We start from the raw sequence: 21153 nt of genomic DNA on the forward strand, positions 1-21153 counted from the left end.
TCACATCAGATCTGCAACAAACACCCGAGACCTGCAAGGTAAAGACAAGTGAGTCAACCGGTAGAAGGCAGATGGAGAATGTAGAAGATACTGAGGAGTTTACATCGATCTTGATGTGGTAGAGGCAGCAGTGAGACGGTCAACCCTGGACAACTGGAAGGTAAAGACAAAAGTTAAGAGACTGCATAGACAGATCAAGAGGCGTCTGAACAGAATATTTACACCCCACCTTTGGCTGGAGGGTCAGCAGGGCGGCTCTGCACAGACAGTCTAAGGACTCTGCTCATGGGCAATGGAGGAAGAGCAGCAGGCTCTCCTGGGGTGTAACGGCTTTGAGAGAACACGGCTCTTCCTCGTTTGTATTTAGAACGAAAGCTGAAGGAGTAAACTGGCTCCAGATCCGACACGTCGCTGAAGACAGACTCAGGGTTCCTAGCAGCTTCGACGGCAGCATTAGAGTAGTGGTTGACCAGAGCTTCAGCTTCAGCTTCAGCGTCAGCGATGGAGTCGTCATCTCGAGTCTCGACAGGCTGGCGTTGTGGATATTCACCGTCGGACCTGCCATCGTTGTCAGCTGAAGCAGCAGGGTCATACTCATAGGCTGCATAAGACTCACTTCCTGCAGGTTCACCACCATAATAGTTACCTGGAGCATATGCTTCAGAACCTCCATATTGACTATACTCAGGGCCGCTGACATCTCCTTGATTACCATCATCAAGCTCATCCGTCTTGGTGGTGGTGCTGTAGAAATCTTGCCTGCCACTGAAACTGCCAGCATCTTGAGCAGGAACTTCTCTGGCGTAGCTTGGGTTGAGTTGACTTGGTAGAGGGGAGCTGCCGTCACTGCCAGAATTCCCCCCAACGCCACCGTACCAGTACCCAGAACGCGGCAGCTGCCTGAATCTTGGGTCAGCATTACCTGATCTCAGGTCAGCATTACCTGATCTAGGGCCTGAGCAGAAACGAGATTTGTCGAGAAACTAGTTTAAAGCAGATTAAAGTTGCTCACAAATACGTAATATTGATTAAAAAAGGTTCTTACCCATTCTCACAGGTCCACAGATAACGTGTCCAATGAGAAGAAGGGAAATCCAGATCACCCTGTAGAAACATTTTAGTTTTAGATCACATGTTTCTAACATAATATTTTTAGAGAGTATTTTACTTACTTCATTCTGCTGCTGAGTAAATTCAGGACACTGTTACAAGCTGGATTCTGCCAAAGACCCTGCACAGACATAACATGGGAACGTTTCAGCCATCAGTGATGTGGCAGCCATAACAACACATATCAGAAGTAGTAGAAAACCTTTTGATACCTGGTGTCCAGTGAGCAGCTTCTAAACAGGACCGTGTCTGGAGCATCATCCTCATGAGGTCAGAGCTGCTTTTATATGGTCAGCAGTGCAGCAGGGACTGATCGCTCAGTGGTAACAGCTGTAAACACCAGGGAGCGACTCGTTAAGCTCGTTACAGAGGAAACATGGGGCTCGTCTGCAGAGGAGCTGATACTCGAGTCGTCAACACAGAACCCACATATTGAAATCATCATCAGCTGTGTTAAAGGACATTTCTGAACTGATGACTTCATGCTATGACTCTTTGGCTCACACCAAGATGTCTATCATTAAATTCACCTTCGTACGGATGTTTGTTCTGTGCTTCAGGAATAAACTGGAGGAAACAGAACATAAACTCACCTGCTCCTTTTCTTTAGAGTTTGTTAGTGATTTCATCCAACTTTTGATTTCAGGCACCACATTGCAAGGCGGCACGGTGGTACAGTGGTCAGCCTCACAGCAAGGAGGGTCATGGATTTGAATCCGACGATACATAGACTGAAGTTAGTGACGGGCTGGCGACCTGTCATGGGTGAACGCTACCTGTGTAAATACATTTTTATAGTACAATAAGTGTTTCCTGTCTCGTATGGAATAATATCCTCCTGGGATGATATTAATAATAATAAACTTTATTTTTATAGCACCTTTCATACAAGAAATGCAGCTCGCAAAAGTGCTTTACATAAAATATAGTTCAAACTTTTTATTTTTTATTTAATTCAAATAAGAAGAGAACAGATTTTAAGAAACATAAGACGTTAAAATTACATTTAAAAGAAAAGGAAATCAAAATATAAACAAATAAGGGATTGGACATTATAATCCAGGAGTCTTCCCAGTCTCCCAGTCTTCCCAGTCTCCCAGTCAGCCCTACGTTGCTGCTGACCTTCACTTTATCAGCACATTACCTTTATGTGAATATTTGTTTATTTGTCATTACTCCTGTTCTCCTGCACATTCAGTCCACGGCTCAGATGAAATTAAAAGCTTTAAATTTAAAAATCACTGACTTACATTTAATACATTTGAGTATTTGACAGCAAATACAAGTGTAACTGAAACCTTCATTATTACAATAATTTAAAAGTGATGAAAAACAATTGTTCTTAATAGAATTAATTTGGGGAGTTATGTCAGTTAAGGTGGTGTAACCAGGGTCCTTTCTCAAACCAGTCCATCCGCTCCCAGCACATTGACTCGATTTAGAGAAACGCTTCAACATGAGGCTTCATTATTGAACATATGCAACTTGTGTGTTTAAGCAGAGAAGATGTTTCTGGCCTCACTTCACCAACTTCCATGGAGCCTGGTGAAGGAAACTAGAGTTTTGTCCTCTCCTGACTGTTTGTGTCCAAGTTGGGATTCAAGTGTTAATACACAGATTGTTTTGTGTATACAACATGTTTCCCTGCTTAGTTTTATCTTGGTAGTTAAATTAGATTAAAAAAAGTTTAGTTGCATCCTGCTGGTATTTCCTGCACTGACAGTGACGCCTGAAAGAGTTAACTTCCCTTCACCTTTTACTGTTTCTGACTTGTCTCATTAGATATTTTATGACCATAGTTTCCTTTTGTTTTCCTGCTGCTCGTATTGGGTCTTCATTATGTTTTTGTGTATATCTGACTGTGGCTCCTGCTCCCTCAAACTCAGTGGTCAGCAGCCTACGTTGAATATTTGAACCCGCTTCGTTCTGTCGCTACGACCACAACTGACAATTGTAAGATTTATTCTGCCATTTTGATTGAACCTTTTAATCTCCATCTGCCAATACACCTCCATGTCCTTCTCTGTAGCTCCGGTCGGTAGCTGGAACCATCAACCTGTCAGCAGAGCTCAAACCTTTCTTGCAAGTTCACTGTAGTGGAAATCCCCCTGACCAGGTGTCTCACTGCTGTGATACTGTCTACCTGACAGGATGGAACCCTTATTTGGCAGTGTCTCACTGCTATGACCTTGATCAACAAGGTGCATGCCCTTATTTGGTGATGTTTTTCTTCCAACTGCTACAGCGGACGGACAGACACAGATGATCTCATGTCTTTCTTCATATTATGTTTTATGAAACGCCTCTTTGTATAAGTTCTGGCTTTTGTGAACTTGCAGCCAGTTCCATTTTGAGCACCCGTGCTTGTTGTGTAACCTCTGCAGAGTTTATTATAAAGACTCAAAGGCAACTCCAGTCTGAGAATTTCATATCTCAAGAGGAATTTCCATCACACTACCTTACACCCAAAACAAACTAGCATCTTCTGAGGCAGGATCCACAACATGTCCACCATGGAACCCAACTTTAAAAATGAAGACAGAATAATGTTCAAGACATCTGTTTTTAAAGTCACTTTATTGATATCAGGTTGGCAGCAGTGAGACAGTCAACCCTGGACAACTGGAAGGTAAAGACAAAAGTTAAGAGACTGCATAGACAGATCAAGAGGCGTCTGAACAGAATATTTACACCCCACCTTTGGCTGGAGGGTCAGCAGGGCGGCTCTGCACAGACAGTCTAGGGACTCTGCTCATGGGCAATGGAGGAAGAGCAGCAGGCTCTCCTGGGGTGTAACGGCTTTGAGAGAACACGGCTCTTCCTCGTTCGTATTTAGAACGAGAGCTGAAGGAGTAAACTGGCTCCAGATCCGACACGTCACTGAAGACTAGCTCAGGGTTCCTAGCAGCTTCGACGGCAGCATCAGAGTCTTGGTTTAACAGAGCTTCAGCTTCAGCTTCAGCGTCAGCGATGGAGTCGTCATCTCGAGTCTCGACAGGCTGGCGTTCTGGATATTCACCGTCGGACCTGCCATCGTTGTCAGCTGAAGCAGCAGGGTCATACTCATAGGCTGCATAAGACTCACTTCCTGCAGGTTCACCACCATAATAGTTACCTGGAGCATATGCTTCAGAACCTCCATATTGACTATACTCAGGGCCGCTGACATCTCCTTGATTACCATCATCAAGCTCATCCGTCTTGGTGGTGGTGCTGTAGAAATCTTGCCTGCCACTGAAACTGCCAGCATCTTGAGCAGGAACTTCTCTGGCGTAGCTTGGGTTGAGTTGACTTGGTAGAGGGGAGCTGCCGTCACTGCCAGAATTCCCCCCAACGCCACCGTACCAGTACCCAGAACGCGGCAGCTGCCTGAATCTTGGGTCAGCATTACCTGATCTCAGGTCAGCATTACCTGATCTAGGGCCTGAGCAGAAACGAGATTTGTCGAGAAACTAGTTTAAAGCAGATTAAAGTTGCTCACAAATACGTAATATTGATTAAAAAAGGTTCTTACCCATTCTCACAGGTCCACAGATAACGTGTCCAATGAGAAGAAGGGAAATCCAGATCACCCTGTAGAAACATTTTAGTTTTAGATCACATGTTTCTAACATAATATTTTTAGAGAGTATTTTACTTACTTCATTCTGCTGCTGAGTAAATTCAGGACACTGTTACAAGCTGGATTCTGCCAAAGACCCTGCACAGACATAACATGGGAACGTTTCAGCCATCAGTGATGTGGCAGCCATAACAACACATATCAGAAGTAGTAGAAAACCTTTTGATACCTGGTGTCCAGTGAGCAGCTTCTAAACAGGACCGTGTCTGGAGCATCATCCTCATGAGGTCAGAGCTGCTTTTATATGGTCAGCAGTGCAGCAGGGACTGATCGCTCAGTGGTAACAGCTGTAAACACCAGGGAGCGACTCGTTAAGCTCGTTACAGAGGAAACATGGGGCTCGTCTGCAGAGGAGCTGATACTCGAGTCGTCAACACAGAACCCACATATTGAAATCATCATCAGCTGTGTTAAAGGACATTTCTGAACTGATGACTTCATGCTATGACTCTTTGGCTCACACCAAGATGTCTATCATTAAATTCACCTTCGTACGGATGTTTGTTCTGTGCTTCAGGAATAAACTGGAGGAAACAGAACATAAACTCACCTGCTCCTTTTCTTTAGAGTTTGTTAGTGATTTCATCCAACTTTTGATTTCAGGCACCACATTGCAAGGCGGCACGGTGGTACAGTGGTCAGCCTCACAGCAAGGAGGGTCATGGATTTGAATCCGACGATACATAGACTGAAGTTAGTGACGGGCTGGCGACCTGTCATGGGTGAACGCTACCTGTGTAAATACATTTTTATAGTACAATAAGTGTTTCCTGTCTCGTATGGAATAATATCCTCCTGGGATGATATTAATAATAATAAACTTTATTTTTATAGCACCTTTCATACAAGAAATGCAGCTCGCAAAAGTGCTTTACATAAAATATAGTTCAAACTTTTTATTTTTTATTTAATTCAAATAAGAAGAGAACAGATTTTAAGAAACATAAGACGTTAAAATTACATTTAAAAGAAAAGGAAATCAAAATATAAACAAATAAGGGATTGGACATTATAATCCAGGAGTCTTCCCAGTCTCCCAGTCTTCCCAGTCTCCCAGTCAGCCCTACGTTGCTGCTGACCTTCACTTTATCAGCACATTACCTTTATGTGAATATTTGTTTATTTGTCATTACTCCTGTTCTCCTGCACATTCAGTCCACGGCTCAGATGAAATTAAAAGCTTTAAATTTAAAAATCACTGACTTACATTTAATACATTTGAGTATTTGACAGCAAATACAAGTGTAACTGAAACCTTCATTATTACAATAATTTAAAAGTGATGAAAAACAATTGTTCTTAATAGAATTAATTTGGGGAGTTATGTCAGTTAAGGTGGTGTAACCAGGGTCCTTTCTCAAACCAGTCCATCCGCTCCCAGCACATTGACTCGATTTAGAGAAACGCTTCAACATGAGGCTTCATTATTGAACATATGCAACTTGTGTGTTTAAGCAGAGAAGATGTTTCTGGCCTCACTTCACCAACTTCCATGGAGCCTGGTGAAGGAAACTAGAGTTTTGTCCTCTCCTGACTGTTTGTGTCCAAGTTGGGATTCAAGTGTTAATACACAGATTGTTTTGTGTATACAACATGTTTCCCTGCTTAGTTTTATCTTGGTAGTTAAATTAGATTAAAAAAAGTTTAGTTGCATCCTGCTGGTATTTCCTGCACTGACAGTGACGCCTGAAAGAGTTAACTTCCCTTCACCTTTTACTGTTTCTGACTTGTCTCATTAGATATTTTATGACCATAGTTTCCTTTTGTTTTCCTGCTGCTCGTATTGGGTCTTCATTATGTTTTTGTGTATATCTGACTGTGGCTCCTGCTCCCTCAAACTCAGTGGTCAGCAGCCTACGTTGAATATTTGAACCCGCTTCGTTCTGTCGCTACGACCACAACTGACAATTGTAAGATTTATTCTGCCATTTTGATTGAACCTTTTAATCTCCATCTGCCAATACACCTCCATGTCCTTCTCTGTAGCTCCGGTCGGTAGCTGGAACCATCAACCTGTCAGCAGAGCTCAAACCTTTCTTGCAAGTTCACTGTAGTGGAAATCCCCCTGACCAGGTGTCTCACTGCTGTGATACTGTCTACCTGACAGGATGGAACCCTTATTTGGCAGTGTCTCACTGCTATGACCTTGATCAACAAGGTGCATGCCCTTATTTGGTGATGTTTTTCTTCCAACTGCTACAGCGGACGGACAGACACAGATGATCTCATGTCTTTCTTCATATTATGTTTTATGAAACGCCTCTTTGTATAAGTTCTGGCTTTTGTGAACTTGCAGCCAGTTCCATTTTGAGCACCCGTGCTTGTTGTGTAACCTCTGCAGAGTTTATTATAAAGACTCAAAGGCAACTCCAGTCTGAGAATTTCATATCTCAAGAGGAATTTCCATCACACTACCTTACACCCAAAACAAACTAGCATCTTCTGAGGCAGGATCCACAACATGTCCACCATGGAACCCAACTTTAAAAATGAAGACAGAATAATGTTCAAGACATCTGTTTTTAAAGTCACTTTATTGATATCAGGTTGGCAGCAGTGAGACAGTCAACCCTGGACAACTGGAAGGTAAAGACAAAAGTTAAGAGACTGCATAGACAGATCAAGAGGCGTCTGAACAGAATATTTACACCCCACCTTTGGCTGGAGGGTCAGCAGGGCGGCTCTGCACAGACAGTCTAGGGACTCTGCTCATGGGCAATGGAGGAAGAGCAGCAGGCTCTCCTGGGGTGTAACGGCTTTGAGAGAACACGGCTCTTCCTCGTTCGTATTTAGAACGAGAGCTGAAGGAGTAAACTGGCTCCAGATCCGACACGTCACTGAAGACTAGCTCAGGGTTCCTAGCAGCTTCGACGGCAGCATTAGAGTCTTGGTTTAACAGAGCTTCAGCTTCAGCTTCAGCGTCAGCGATGGAGTCGTCATCTCGAGTCTCGACAGGCTGGCGTTCTGGATATTCACCGTCGGACCTGCCATCGTTGTCAGCTGAAGCAGCAGGGTCATACTCATAGGCTGCATAAGACTCACTTCCTGCAGGTTCACCACCATAATAGTTACCTGGAGCATATGCTTCAGAACCTCCATATTGACTATACTCAGGGCCGCTGACATCTCCTTGATTACCATCATCAAGCTCATCCGTCTTGGTGGTGGTGCTGTAGAAATCTTGCCTGCCACTGAAACTGCCAGCATCTTGAGCAGGAACTTCTCTGGCGTAGCTTGGGTTGAGTTGACTTGGTAGAGGGGAGCTGCCGTCACTGCCAGAATTCCCCCCAACGCCACCGTACCAGTACCCAGAACGCGGCAGCTGCCTGAATCTTGGGTCAGCATTACCTGATCTCAGGTCAGCATTACCTGATCTAGGGCCTGAGCAGAAACGAGATTTGTCGAGAAACTAGTTTAAAGCAGATTAAAGTTGCTCACAAATACGTAATATTGATTAAAAAAAAAAGGTTCTTACCCATTCTCACAGGTCCACAGATAACGTGTCCAATGAGAAGAAGGGAAATCCAGATCACCCTGTAGAAACATTTTAGTTTTAGATCACATGTTTCTAACATAATATTTTTAGAGAGTATTTTACTTACTTCATTCTGCTGCTGAGTAAATTCAGGACACTGTTACAAGCTGGATTCTGCCAAAGACCCTGCACAGACATAACATGGGAACGTTTCAGCCATCAGTGATGTGGCAGCCATAACAACACATATCAGAAGTAGTAGAAACCCTTTTGATACCTGGTGTCCAGTGAGCAGCTTCTAAACAGGACCGTGTCTGGAGCATCATCCTCATGAGGTCAGAGCTGCTTTTATATGGTCAGCAGTGCAGCAGGGACTGATCGCTCAGTGGTAACAGCTGTAAACACCAGGGAGCGACTCGTTAAGCTCGTTACAGAGGAAACATGGGGCTCGTCTGCAGAGGAGCTGATACTCGAGTCGTCAACACAGAACCCACATATTGAAATCATCATCAGCTGTGTTAAAGGACATTTCTGAACTGATGACTTCATGCTATGACTCTTTGGCTCACACCAAGATGTCTATCATTAAATTCACCTTCGTACGGATGTTTGTTCTGTGCTTCAGGAATAAACTGGAGGAAACAGAACATAAACTCACCTGCTCCTTTTCTTTAGAGTTTGTTAGTGATTTCATCCAACTTTTGATTTCAGGCACCACATTGCAAGGCGGCACGGTGGTACAGTGGTCAGCCTCACAGCAAGGAGGGTCATGGATTTGAATCCGACGATACATAGACTGAAGTTAGTGACGGGCTGGCGACCTGTCATGGGTGAACGCTACCTGTGTAAATACATTTTTATTGTACAATAAGTGTTTCCTGTCTCGTATGGAATAATATCCTCCTGGGATGATATTAATGATAATAAACTTTATTTTTATTGCACCTTTCATACAAGAAATGCAGCTCGCAAAAGTGCTTTACATAAAATATAGATCAAACTTTGTATTTAATGTTATTCAAATAAGAAGAGAACAGATTTTAAGAAACATGAGAAGACGTTATAATTACATTTAAAAGAAAAGGAAATATAAACAAATAAGGGATTGGACATTATAATCCAGGAGTCTTCCCAGTCTCCCAGTCTTCCCAGTCTCCCAGTCAGCCCTACGTTGCTGCTGACCTTCACTTTATCAGTACATTACCTTTATGTGAATATTTGTTTATTTGTCATTACTCCTGTTCTCCTGCACATTCAGTCCACGGCTCAGATGAAATTAAAAGCTTTAAATTTAAAAATCACTGACTTACATTTAATAGATTTGAGTATTTGACAGCAAATACAAGTGTAACTGAAACCTTCATTATTACAATAATTTAAAAGTGATGAAAAACAATTGTTCTTAATAGAATTAATTTGGGGAGTTATGTCAGTTAAGGTGGTGTAACCAGGGTCCTTTCTCAAACCAGTCCATCCGCTCCCAGCACATTGACTCGATTTAGAGAAACGCTTCAACATGAGGCTTCATTATTGAACATATGCAACTTGTGTGTTTAAGCAGAGAAGATGTTTCTGGCCTCACTTCACCAACTTCCATGGAGCCTGGTGAAGGAAACTAGAGTTTTGTCCTCTCCTGACTGTTTGTGTCCAAGTTGGGATTCAAGTGTTAATACACAGATTGTTTTGTGTATACAACATGTTTCCCTGCTTAGTTTTATCTTGGTAAAGTTCTAAGTTTAGTTGCATCCTGCTGGTATTTGCCTGAACGAGTTAACTTCCCTTCACCTTTCACTGTTTGACTCGTCTCATTAGATATTTTATGACCATAGTTTCCTTTTGTTTTCCTGCTGCTTGTATTGTGTCATTACTTTTGTGTATATCTGACTGTGGCTCCTGCTTCCGCAAACTCAGTGGTCAGCAGCCTACGTTGAATATTTGAACCCGACAACAATATCCACTCAGACAGAATGCAGTGGAGGGGATACGCCCTGTTTTTGAATCCTTTTTGCAGGCTGGTGTAATTGTCCCCTGCCCTGATTCACCGGTCCGCACTCCACTGTTCCCAGTTAAGAAGATCAGAGACAAAGGTCAACTACTGAGTGGCGGTTTGTGCAGGATCTGAAGGCTGTGAATGATGCTGTAATTGCTCGATCGCATATTGTTCCCGACCCATACACGCTGCTTTCCCAAATTCCGTCTAATGCAGCGTGGTTTTCGGTTGTAGACTTATCCAATGCTTTTTTTAGTGTTCCTGTCCACAGCGACAGCCAGTACTGGTTAGCTTTTAATTTTGAAAACAAGGCCTACACGTTCACACGCCTGTGTCAAGGCTACTGTGAGTCTCCATCATTATACAATCAGGCTCTCAGGAACAGTCTTGAACCCCTCATCCTCACTCCGGGTTCAGCTCTCTTGCAGTATGTTGATGATCTACTAATTGCCAGTCCCACACAGGAGCAATGTGAAACAAATACGATCGCTTTGCTGAGACATCTGGCTCGTGAGGGCCATAAAGTCAGCCTCAGCAAACTAGTTTGTTCAACAAACTGTCACGTTTCTGGGTCATGTCGTCACCAAAGATGGCAAATCCCTGTCTGATAAGAGAGTAGAAGCTATTGTTAACATGCCTAAACCCTTGAAGAAGAAACAACTCACGTCATTCATCGGCACATGCTCTTTCTGTAGAACGTTCATTCCTGACTTTGCTCTTCTTGAAGCCCCTTTAGGTGCTCTGTACCATGGCAAATCACTCACTCCTCACGAACATGTCGTTTGGACTCCAGAGGCAGTCGAGGCATTTGTCACACTGAAGAAGACGCTGCAGCAATCTCCCACTCTTGCTCTCCCTAACCCTGACAAACCTTTTGTTCAGGCTGTGGAGAGAGACCGCTGCATGACTTCTGTCCTCCTTCAGTCTCATGGTGACAAATATCGCCCTGTCGCCTACTTCTCCGCCGAAATTGATCCGGTGGCAGCTGGCCTTCCACGTTGTTTGCGTGCAGTGGCCGCCTGTGAAAAAGCTGTCCTTGTCTCACGAGACATAGTAGGTTAGTCTGACTTGATACTCCTTGTTCCTCATGCTGTGTCTCTCATTCTTACAGAACAGAAGACCTCACATCTCTCTGCTGCTCGCTGGTTGCGGTATCACACTGTTCTTCTTGACATGCCCAGCATCACAGTGAAACGCTGTTCAACTTTGAACCCAGCCACGCTTCTTCCGCTTCCGGATGACGGGGAAGAACACAACTGTGTGGCTGAACTTCAAGTCCAGTGTTCCCCACGACCTGACCTCTCTGACGAACCTCTTTCTAACTCTGACTTGATTCTGTATGTCGATGGGTCCGCCTCACGTGACCCTGTCTCTGGTACTAACTGTGTTGGTTTTTCTGTTTGTTCAGATAACGAAGTTCTCCTCTAGAGTTCTCTTCCTCATCACCTCTCAGCCCAGGCAGCAGAGCTCATCGCATCTTCTGGTAAAAAGATAGCACACCACGGTCTCATCACAGATCTTCCGTCTGCCATTTTGCATTGTTATTGTTATTCCACGATGGGGAATTCCTAGCAGAATTTCCAGTGACAACGGCAGACACTGTGCACATCATCCAGCCAGTGGTGCAACTGTGGAACGAGAGAACGGCACACTCAAAACTAAACTTGCAAAGTGCTGTGAAGGCACAGGTCTCGCATGGACAAAAGTCCTGCCTCTGGTGCTGATGTACATGATGAGAAAACGAACCCCACATTGGTGTGGATCCTGCGTCTTCTCCGCTTCCATCCACAGACTTGTGTGATCATGATATGTTGTCCTATTTCTCTAACCTGACTTCTTCTCTTTCAGACATCAGGAAACAGGTGGCATTCTCCCTTCCTCATCCAGCTACTGAACTGCTTCACAACCTCCAGCCAGGCGACTTCGTGGTGGTCAAAGACTTCCGGAGAAAGAACTGGCGCTCACGCAGGTGGCAAGGGCCCTACCAGGTACTGCTCACAACCCACACAGCAGTGAAAGTTGCTGAAAGAGCCACCTGGATCCACGCCAGCCACTGCAAACGAGTACCAGCTCCATCTGACCAGCTGACGCCTTCAACTCAAAGCACACACACTGATACTTCCACAGGTTGAGAAGCACCGAGAGTGTTGTATGATTAACCACACGAGCGTTCTGCCACAACACAGAAGAAATCTGCCTGACAACTGAGACGACGGACAGGCCACGGCCATGGCATCCATTTCGACATCCAGGGTTGTGTGGCCTCAGAGGCTCAATATGCGTGTTATCCATGATTTCCTTGATTATTGTTTTGCCCATTATTTTGTCTAGACACACTCCTGTAAAAGTCTCTGATGATCTAACAAACTCCTCTTTTCCTACAGTGTCCTCTCAGAACCATCCAGCACATGCAAATTTGACTAGACACAAGAGTAGTGATTCAGGTCCCCTTGATCCGTAACTTATTCCCCATCCCTCCCTACCTGGACACTGACAGCACAGATGATTCTTCTGACGATACTCAATTTTCATTTTAAATGCTTGCTCAATTACAGGCAAAGAACTTTATTCTTGCCACAAAAACAGCAGCTGCTACCTATTGCACCTCCCTGCCATGCATCGATGTTCTGGAACCTCTCCACGGTGGATGTGACCCTGTACGTATGCAAAGTGCGTGGGTTGAAGACTCGTCGATATCCTATGATTATGTTTCTTGATTATTTTACATATTTTTATTGATGATCAAAGGGGGAAGTGTAGTGGAAATCCCCCTGACCAGGTGTCTCACTGCTGTGATACTGTCTACCTGACAGGATGGAACCCTTATTTGGCGGTGTCTCACTGCTATGACCTTGATCAACAGGGTGCATGCCCTTATTTGGTGATGTTATTCTTCCAACTGCTACAGCGGACGGACAGACACAGATGATCTCATGTCTTTCTTCATATTATGTTTTATGAAACGCCTCTTTGTATAAGTTCTGGCTTTTGTGAACTTGCAGCCAGTTCCATTTTGAGCACCCGTGCTTGTTGTGTAACCTCTGCAGAGTTTATTATAAAGACTCAAAGGCAACTCCAGTCTGAGAATTTCATTATTTCAAGAGAAATTTCCATCACAATACCTTACACCCAAAACAAACTAGCATCTTCTGAGGCAGGATCCACAACATGTCCACCATGGAACCCAACTTTAAAAATGAAGACAGAATAATGTTCAAGACATCTGTTTTTAAAGTCACTTTATTGATATCAGGTTGGCAGCAGTGAGACGGTCAACCCTGGACAACTGGAAGGTAAAGACAAAAGTTAAGAGACTGCATAGACAGATCAAGAGGCGTCTGAACAGAATATTTACACCCCACCTTTGGCTGGAGGGTCAGCAGGGCGGCTCTGCACAGACAGTCTAGGGACTCTGCTCATGGGCAATGGAGGAAGAGCAGCAGGCTCTCCTGGGGTGTAACGGCTTTGAGAGAACACGGCTCTTCCTCGTTTGTATTTAGAACGAAAGCTGAAGGAGTAAACTGGCTCCAGATCCGACACGTCGCTGAAGAATGGCTCAGGGTTCCTAGCAGCTTCGACGGCAGCATTAGAGTCTTGGTTGACCAGAGCATCAGCTTCAGCTTCAGCGTCAGCGATGGAGTCGTCATCTCGAGTCTCGACAGGCTGGCGTTCTGGATATTCACCGTCGGACCTGCCATCGTTGTCAGCTGAAGCAGCAGGGTCATACTCATAGGCTGCATAAGACTCACTTCCTGCAGGTTCACCACCATAATAGTTACCTGGAGCATATGCTTCAGAACCTCCATATTGACTATACTCAGGGCCGCTGACATCTCCTTGATTACCATCATCAAGCTCATCCGTCTTGGTGGTGGTGCTGTAGAAATCTTGCCTGCCACTGAAACTGCCAGCATCTTGAGCAGGAACTTCTCTGGCGTAGCTTGGGTTGAGTTGACTTGGTAGAGGGGAGCTGCCGTCACTGCCAGAATTCCCCCCAACGCCACCGTACCAGTACCCAGAACGCGGCAGCTGCCTGAATCTTGGGTCAGCATTACCTGATCTCAGGTCAGCATTACCTGATCTAGGGCCTGAGCAGAAACGAGATTTGCCAAAAACTTAGTTTAAAGCTGCTCACAAATACGTAATATTGATTAAAAAAAAAAGTTCTTACCCATTCTCACAGGTCCACAGATAACGTGTCCAATGAGAAGAAGGGAAATCCAGATCACCCTGTAGAAACATTTTAGTTTTAGATCACATGTTTCTAACATAATATTTTTAGAGAGTATTTAACTTACTTCATTCTGCTGCTGAGTAAATTCAGGACACTGTTACAAGCTGGATTCTGCCAAAGACCCTGCACAGACATAACATGGGAACGTTTCAGCCATCAGTGATGTGGCAGCCATAACAACACATATCAGAAGTAGTAGAAAACCTTTTGATACCTGGTGTCCAGTGAGCAGCTTCTAAACAGGACCGTGTCTGGAGCATCATCCTCATGAGGTCAGAGCTGCTTTTATATGGTCAGCAGTGCAGCAGGGACTGATCGCTCAGTGGTAACAGCTGTAAACACCAGGGAGCGACTCGTTAAGCTCGTTACAGAGGAAACATGGGGCTCGTCTGCAGAGGAGCTGATACTCGAGTCGTCAACACAGAACCCACATATTGAAATCATCATCAGCTGTGTTAAAGGACATTTCTGAACTGATGACTTCATGCTATGACTCTTTGGCTCACACCAAGATGTCTATCATTAAATTCACCTTCGTACGGATGTTTGTTCTGTGCTTCAGGAATAAACTGGAGGAAACAGAACATAAACTCACCTGCTCCTTTTCTTTAGAGTTTGTTAGTGATTTCATCCAACTTTTGATTTCAGGCACCACATTGCAAGGCGCCACGGTGGTACAGTGGTCAGCCTCACAGCAAGGAGGGTCATGGATTTGAATCCGACGATACATAGACTGAAGTTAGTGACGGGCTGGCGACCTGTCATGGGTGAACGCTACCTGTGTAAATACATTTTTATTGTACAATAAGTGTTTCCTGTCTCGTATGGAATAATATCCTCCTGGGATGATATTAATGATAATAAACTTTATTTTTATTGCACCTTTCATACAAGAAATGCAGCTCGCAAAAGTGCTTTACATAAAATATAGTTCAAACTTTTTATTTTTTATTTAATTCAAATAAGAAGAGAACAGATTTTAAGAAACATAAGAAGACGTTAAAATTACATTTAAAAGAAAAGGAAATAAAAATATAAACAAATAAGGGATTGGACATTATAATCCAGGAGTCTTCCCAGTCTCCCAGTCTTCCCAGTCTCCCAGTCAGCCCTATGTTGCTGCTGACCTTCACTTTATCAGCACATTACCTTTATGTGAATATTTGTTTATTTGTCATTACTCCTGTTCTCCTGCACATTCAGTCCACGGCTCAGATGAAATTAAAAGCTTTAAATTTAAAAATCACTGACTTACATTTAATACATTTGAGTATTTGACAGCAAATACAAGTGTAACTGAAACCTTCATTATTACAATAATTTAAAAGTGATGAAAAACAATTGTTCTTAATAGAATTAATTTGGGGAGTTATGTCAGTTAAGGTGGTGTAACCAGGGTCCTTTCTCAAACCAGTCCATCCGCTCCCAGCACATTGACTCGATTTAGAGAAACGCTTCAACATGAGGCTTCATTATTGAACATATGCAACTTGTGTGTTTAAGCAGAGAAGATGTTTCTGGCCTCACTTCACCAACTTCCATGGAGCCTGGTGAAGGAAACTAGAGTTTTGTCCTCTCCTGACTGTTTGTGTCCAAGTTGGGATTCAAGTGTTAATACACAGATTGTTTTGTGTATACAACATGTTTCCCTGCTTAGTTTTATCTTGGTAAAGTTCTAAGTTTAGTTGCATCCTGCTGGTATTTGCCTGAACGAGTTAACTTCCCTTCACCTTTCACTGTTTGACTCGTCTCATTAGATATTTTATGACCATAGTTTCCTTTTGTTTTCCTGCTGCTTGTATTGTGTCATTACTTTTGTGTATATCTGACTGTGGCTCCTGCTTCCGCAAACTCAGTGGTCAGCAGCCTACGTTGAATATTTGAACCCGACAACAATATCCACTCAGACAGAATGCAGTGGAGGGGATACGCCCTGTTTTTGAATCCTTTTTGCAGGCTGGTGTAATTGTCCCCTGCCCTGATTCACCGGTCCGCACTCCACTGTTCCCAGTTAAGAAGATCAGAGACAAAGGTCAACTACTGAGTGGCGGTTTGTGCAGGGACTGAAGGCTGTGAATGATGCTGTAATTGCTCGATCGCATATTGTTCCCGACCCATACACGCTGCTTTCCCAAATTCCGTCTAATGCAGCGTGGTTTTCGGTTGTAGACTTATCCAACGCTTTTTTTAGTGTTCCTGTCCACAGCGACAGCCAGTACTGGTTAGCTTTTAATTTTGAAAACAAGGCCTACACGTTCACACGCCTATGTCAAGGCTACTGTGAGTCTCCATCATTATACAATCAGGCTCTCAGGAACAGTCTTGAACCCCTCATCCTCACTCCGGGTTCAGCTCTCTTGCAGTATGTTGATGATCTACTAATTGCCAGTCCCACACAGGAGCAATGTGAAACAAATACGATCGCTTTGCTGAGACATCTGGCTCGTGAGGGCCATAAAGTCAGCCTCAGCAAACTAGTTTGTTCAACAAACTGTCACGTTTCTGGGTCATGTCGTCACCAAAGATGGCAAATCCCTGTCTGATAAGAGAGTAGAAGCTATTGTTAACATGCCTAAACCCTTGAAGAAGAAACAACTCACGTCATTCATCGGCACATGCTCTTTCTGTAGAACGTTCATTCCTGACTTTGCTCTTCTTGAAGCCCCTTTAGGTGCTCTGTACCATGGCAAATCACTCACTCCTCACGAACGTGTCGTTTGGACTCCAGAGGCAGTCGAGGCATTTGTCACACTGAAGAAGACGCTGCAGCAATCTCCCACTCTTGCTCTCCCTAACCCTGACAAACCTTTTGTTCAGGCTGTGGATGAGAGAGACCGCTGCATGACTTCTGTCCTCCTTCAGTCTCATGGTGACAAATATCGCCCTGTCGCCTACTTCTCCGCCGAAATTGATCCGGTGGCAGCTGGCCTTCCACGTTGTTTGCGTGCAGTGGCCGCCTGTGAAAAAGCTGTCCTTGCCTCACGAGACATAGTAGGTTAGTCTGACTTGACACTCCTTGTTCCTCATGCTGTGTCTCTCATTCTTACAGAACAGAAGACCTCACATCTCTCTGCTGCTCGCTGGTTGCGGTGTCACACTGTTCTTCTTGACATGCCCAACATCACAGTGAAACGCTGTTCAACTTTGAACCCAGCCACGCTTCTTCCGCTTCAGGATGACGGGGAAGAACACAACTGTGTGGCTGAACTTCAAGTCCAGTGTTCCCCACGACCTGACCTCTCTGACGAACCTCTTTCTAACTCTGACTTGATTCTGTATGTCGATGGGTCCGCCTCACGTGACCCTGTCTCTGGTACTAACTGTGTTGGTTTTTTTGTTTGTTCAGATAACGAAGTTCTCCTCTCGAGTTCTCTTCCTCAACACCTCTCAGCTCAGGCAGCAGAGCTCATCGCACTCACGGAAGCATGCAAATTGGCTACTGGTAAAACACTCACAGTCTACACTGACTCCAGATATGCATTCGGTGTAACTCATGATTTTGGCACCCTTTGGCAACACAGAAACTTCCTCACATCTTCTGGTACTGAACTGCTTCACAACCTCCAGCCAGGCGACTTCGTGGTGGTCAAAGACTTCCGGAGAAAGAACTGGCGCTCACGCAGGTGGCAAGGGCCCTACCAGGTACTGCTCACAACCCACACAGCAGTGAAAGTTGCTGAAAGAGCCACCTGGATCCACGCCAGCCACTGCAAACGAGTACCAGCTCCATCTGACCAGCTGACGCCTTCAACTCAAAGCACACACACTGATACTTCCACAGGTTGAGAAGCACCGAGAGTGTTGTATGATTAACCACACGAGCGTTCTGCCACAACACAGAAGAAATCTGCCTGACAACTGAGACGACGGACAGGCCACGGCCATGGCATCCATTTCGACATCCAGGGTTGTGTGGCCTCAGAGGCTCAATATGCGTGTTATCCATGATTTCCTTGATTATTGTTTTGCCCATTATTTTGTCTAGACACACTCCTGTAAAAGTCTCTGATGATCTAACAAACTCCTCTTTTCCTACAGTGTCCTCTCAGAACCATCCAGCACATGCAAATTTGACTAGACACAAGAGTAGTGATTCAGGTCCCCTTGATCCGTAACTTATTCCCCATCCCTCCCTACCTGGACACTGACAGCACAGATGATTGTTCTGACGATACTCAATTTTCATTTTAAATGCTTGCTCAATTACAGGCAAAGAACTTTATTCTTGCCACAAAAACAGCAGCTGCTACCTATTGCACCTCCCTGCCATGCATCGATGTTCTGGAACCTCTCCACGGTGGATGTGACCCTGTACGTATGCAAAGTGCGTGGGTTGAAGACTCGTCGATATCCTATGATTATGTTTCTTGATTATTTTACATATTTTTATTGATGATCAAAGGGGGAAGTGGAGTGAAAATCCCCCTGACCAGGTGTTTCACTGCTGTGATACTGTCTACCTGACAGGATGGAACCCTTATTTGGCGGTGTCTCACTGCTATGACCTTGATCAACAGGGTGCATGCCCTTATTTGGTGATGTTCTTCTTCCAACTGCTACAGCGGACAGACAGACACAGATGATCTCATGTCTTTCTTCATATTATGTTTTATGAAACGCCTCTTTGTATAAGTTCTGGCTTTTGTGAACTTGCAGCCAGTTCCATTTTGAGCACCCGTGCTTGTTGTGTAACCTCTGCAGAGTTTATTATAAAGACTCAAAGGCAACTCCAGTCTGAGAATTTCATATCTCAAGAGGAATTTCCATCACAATACCTTAAACCCAAAACAAACTAGCATCTTCTGAGGCAGGATCCACAACATGTCCACCATGGAACCCAACTTTAAAAATGAAGACAGAATAATGTTCAAGACATCTGTTTTTAAAGTCACTTTATTGATATCAGGTTGGCTGCAGTGAGACGGTCAACCCTGGACAACTGGAAGGTAAAGACAAAAGTTAAGAGACTGCATAGACAGATCAAGAGGCATCTGAACAGAATATTTACACCCCACCTTTGGCTGGAGGGTCAGCAGGGCGGCTCTGCACAGACAGTCTAGGGACTCTGCTCATGGGCAATGGAGGAAGAGCAGCAGGCTCTCCTGGGGTGTAACGGCTTTGAGAGAACACGGCTCTTCCTCGTTCGTATTTAGAACGAGAGCTGAAGGAGTAAACTGGCTCCAGATCCGACACGTCGCTGAAGACAGACTCAGGGTTCCTAGCAGCTTCGACGGCAGCATCAGAGTCTTGGTTGACCAGAGCATCAGCTTCAGCTTCAGCGTCAGCGATGGAGTCGTCATCTCGAGTCTCGACAGGCTGGCGTTCTGGATATTCACCGTCGGACCTGCCATCGTTGTCAGCTGAAGCAGCAGGGTCATACTCATAGGCTGCATAAGACTCACTTCCTGCAGGTTCACCACCATAATAGTTACCTGGAGCATATGCTTCAGAACCTCCATATTGACTATACTCAGGGCCGCTGACATCTCCTTGATTACCATCATCAAGCTCATCCGTCTTGGTGGTGGTGCTGTAGAAATCTTGCCTGCCACTGAAACTGCCAGCATCTTGAGCAGGAACTTCTCTGGCGTAGCTTGGGTTGAGTTGACTTGGTAGAGGGGAGCTGCCGTCACTGCCAGAATTCCCCCCAACGCCACCGTACCAGTACCCAGAACGCGGCAGCTGCCTGAATCTTGGGTCAGCATTACCTGATCTCAGGTCAGCATTACCTGATCTAGGGCCTGAGCAGAAACGAGATTTGTCGAGAAACTAGTTTAAAGCAGATTAAAGTTGCTCACAAATACGTAATATTGATTAAAAAAGGTTCTTACCCATTCTCACAGGACCACAGATAACATGTCCAATGAGAAGAAGGGAAATCCAGATCACCCTGTAGAAACATTTTAGTTTTAGATCACATGTTTCTAACATAATATTTTTAGAGAGTATTTAACTTACTTCATTCTGCTGCTGAGTAAATTCAGGACACTGTTACAAGCTGGATTCTGCCAAAGACCCTGCACAGACATAACATGGGAACGTTTCAGCCATCAGTGATGTGGCAGCCATAACAACACATATCAGAAGTAGTAGAAAACCTTTTGATACCTGGTGTCCAGTGAGCAGCTTCTAAACAGGACCGTGTCTGGAGCATCATCCTCATGAGGTCAGAGCTGCTTTTATATGGTCAGCAGTGCAGCAGGGACTGATCGCTCAGTGGTAACAGCTGTAAACACCAGGGAGCGACTCGTTAAGCTCGTTACAGAGGAAACATGGGGCTCGTCTGCAGAGGAGCTGATACTCGAGTCGTCAACACAGAACCCACAGATTGAAATCATCATCAGCTGTGTTAAAGGACATTTCTGAACTGATGACTTCATGCTATGACTCTTTGGCTCACACCAAGATGTCTATCATTAAATTCACCTTCGTACGGATGTTTGTTCTGTGCTTCAGGAATAAACTGGAGGAAACAGAACATAAACTCACCTGCTCCTTTTCTATAGAGTTTGTTAGTGATTTCATCCAACTTTTGATTTCAGGCACCACATTGCAAGGCGGCACGGTGGTACAGTGGTCAGCCTCACAGCAAGGAGGGTCATGGATTTGAATCCGACGATACATAGACTGAAGTTAGTGACGGGCTGGCGACCTGTCATGGGTGAACGCTACCTGTGTAAATACATTTTTATTGTACAATAAGTGTTTCCTGTCTCGTATGG

At 44.5% G+C, this 21153-nt stretch overlaps 4 protein-coding genes and 1 long non-coding RNA gene across 5 annotated transcripts; all 5 read right to left on the bottom strand.

Moving 5' to 3' along the window:
* Positions 1–218: 218 nt before the first annotated feature.
* On the bottom strand, positions 219–1379 carry LOC117763136. Its single transcript, XM_034588045.1, has 4 exons — positions 1323–1379; positions 1173–1231; positions 1046–1104; positions 219–955 (listed from the first exon to the last, which is right to left on the bottom strand). Exons 2-4 carry the CDS (start codon positions 1175–1177, stop codon positions 219–221), a joined length of 801 nt encoding a protein of 266 aa, XP_034443936.1. The 5' UTR covers positions 1178–1231; positions 1323–1379.
* Positions 1380–3797: 2418 nt separating this feature from the next.
* Positions 3798–4943, bottom strand: LOC117763137. The gene is made up of 4 exons (XM_034588046.1): positions 4902–4943; positions 4752–4810; positions 4625–4683; positions 3798–4534 (listed from the first exon to the last, which is right to left on the bottom strand). Exons 2-4 carry the CDS (start codon positions 4754–4756, stop codon positions 3798–3800), a joined length of 801 nt encoding a protein of 266 aa, XP_034443937.1. The 5' UTR covers positions 4757–4810; positions 4902–4943.
* A 2313-nt stretch (positions 4944–7256) lies between these two features.
* On the bottom strand, positions 7257–8526 carry LOC117763632. The gene is made up of 4 exons (XM_034588903.1): positions 8485–8526; positions 8335–8393; positions 8208–8266; positions 7257–8113 (listed from the first exon to the last, which is right to left on the bottom strand). The coding sequence occupies exons 2-4, from the start codon at positions 8337–8339 to the stop codon at positions 7377–7379; spliced, it is 801 nt and encodes a 266-aa protein (XP_034444794.1). The 5' UTR covers positions 8340–8393; positions 8485–8526; the 3' UTR covers positions 7257–7376.
* A 5022-nt stretch (positions 8527–13548) lies between these two features.
* LOC117763138 lies at positions 13549–14699 on the bottom strand. Its single transcript, XM_034588047.1, has 4 exons — positions 14646–14699; positions 14496–14554; positions 14369–14427; positions 13549–14285 (listed from the first exon to the last, which is right to left on the bottom strand). The coding sequence occupies exons 2-4, from the start codon at positions 14498–14500 to the stop codon at positions 13549–13551; spliced, it is 801 nt and encodes a 266-aa protein (XP_034443938.1). The 5' UTR covers positions 14501–14554; positions 14646–14699.
* A 5563-nt stretch (positions 14700–20262) lies between these two features.
* Positions 20263–20699, bottom strand: LOC117763633. The gene is made up of 3 exons (XR_004614194.1): positions 20540–20699; positions 20390–20448; positions 20263–20321 (listed from the first exon to the last, which is right to left on the bottom strand). It is a non-coding gene; the product is annotated as an uncharacterized LOC117763633 (long non-coding RNA).
* Positions 20700–21153: the final 454 nt, after the last annotated feature.

The sequence above is a fragment of the Hippoglossus hippoglossus genome, chromosome 6 (genome assembly GCF_009819705.1).
Source record: "Hippoglossus hippoglossus isolate fHipHip1 chromosome 6, fHipHip1.pri, whole genome shotgun sequence".
In the NCBI taxonomy this organism is placed as follows: Eukaryota; Metazoa; Chordata; class Actinopteri; order Pleuronectiformes; family Pleuronectidae; genus Hippoglossus; species Hippoglossus hippoglossus.

What these genes read in the sequence shown, in the direction of transcription:
- LOC117763136 (XM_034588045.1), bottom strand. An exon ending in CTGTGGACCTGTGAGAATGG is followed by an intron (nt 956 to 1,045) that starts GTAAGAACCTTT and finishes GTTTCTGCTCAG; the next exon opens with GCCCTAGATCAGGTAATGCT.
- LOC117763137 (XM_034588046.1), bottom strand. An exon ending in CTGTGGACCTGTGAGAATGG is followed by an intron (nt 4,535 to 4,624) that starts GTAAGAACCTTT and finishes GTTTCTGCTCAG; the next exon opens with GCCCTAGATCAGGTAATGCT.
- LOC117763632 (XM_034588903.1), bottom strand. An exon ending in CTGTGGACCTGTGAGAATGG is followed by an intron (nt 8,114 to 8,207) that starts GTAAGAACCTTT and finishes GTTTCTGCTCAG; the next exon opens with GCCCTAGATCAGGTAATGCT.
- LOC117763138 (XM_034588047.1), bottom strand. An exon ending in CTGTGGACCTGTGAGAATGG is followed by an intron (nt 14,286 to 14,368) that starts GTAAGAACTTTT and finishes GTTTCTGCTCAG; the next exon opens with GCCCTAGATCAGGTAATGCT.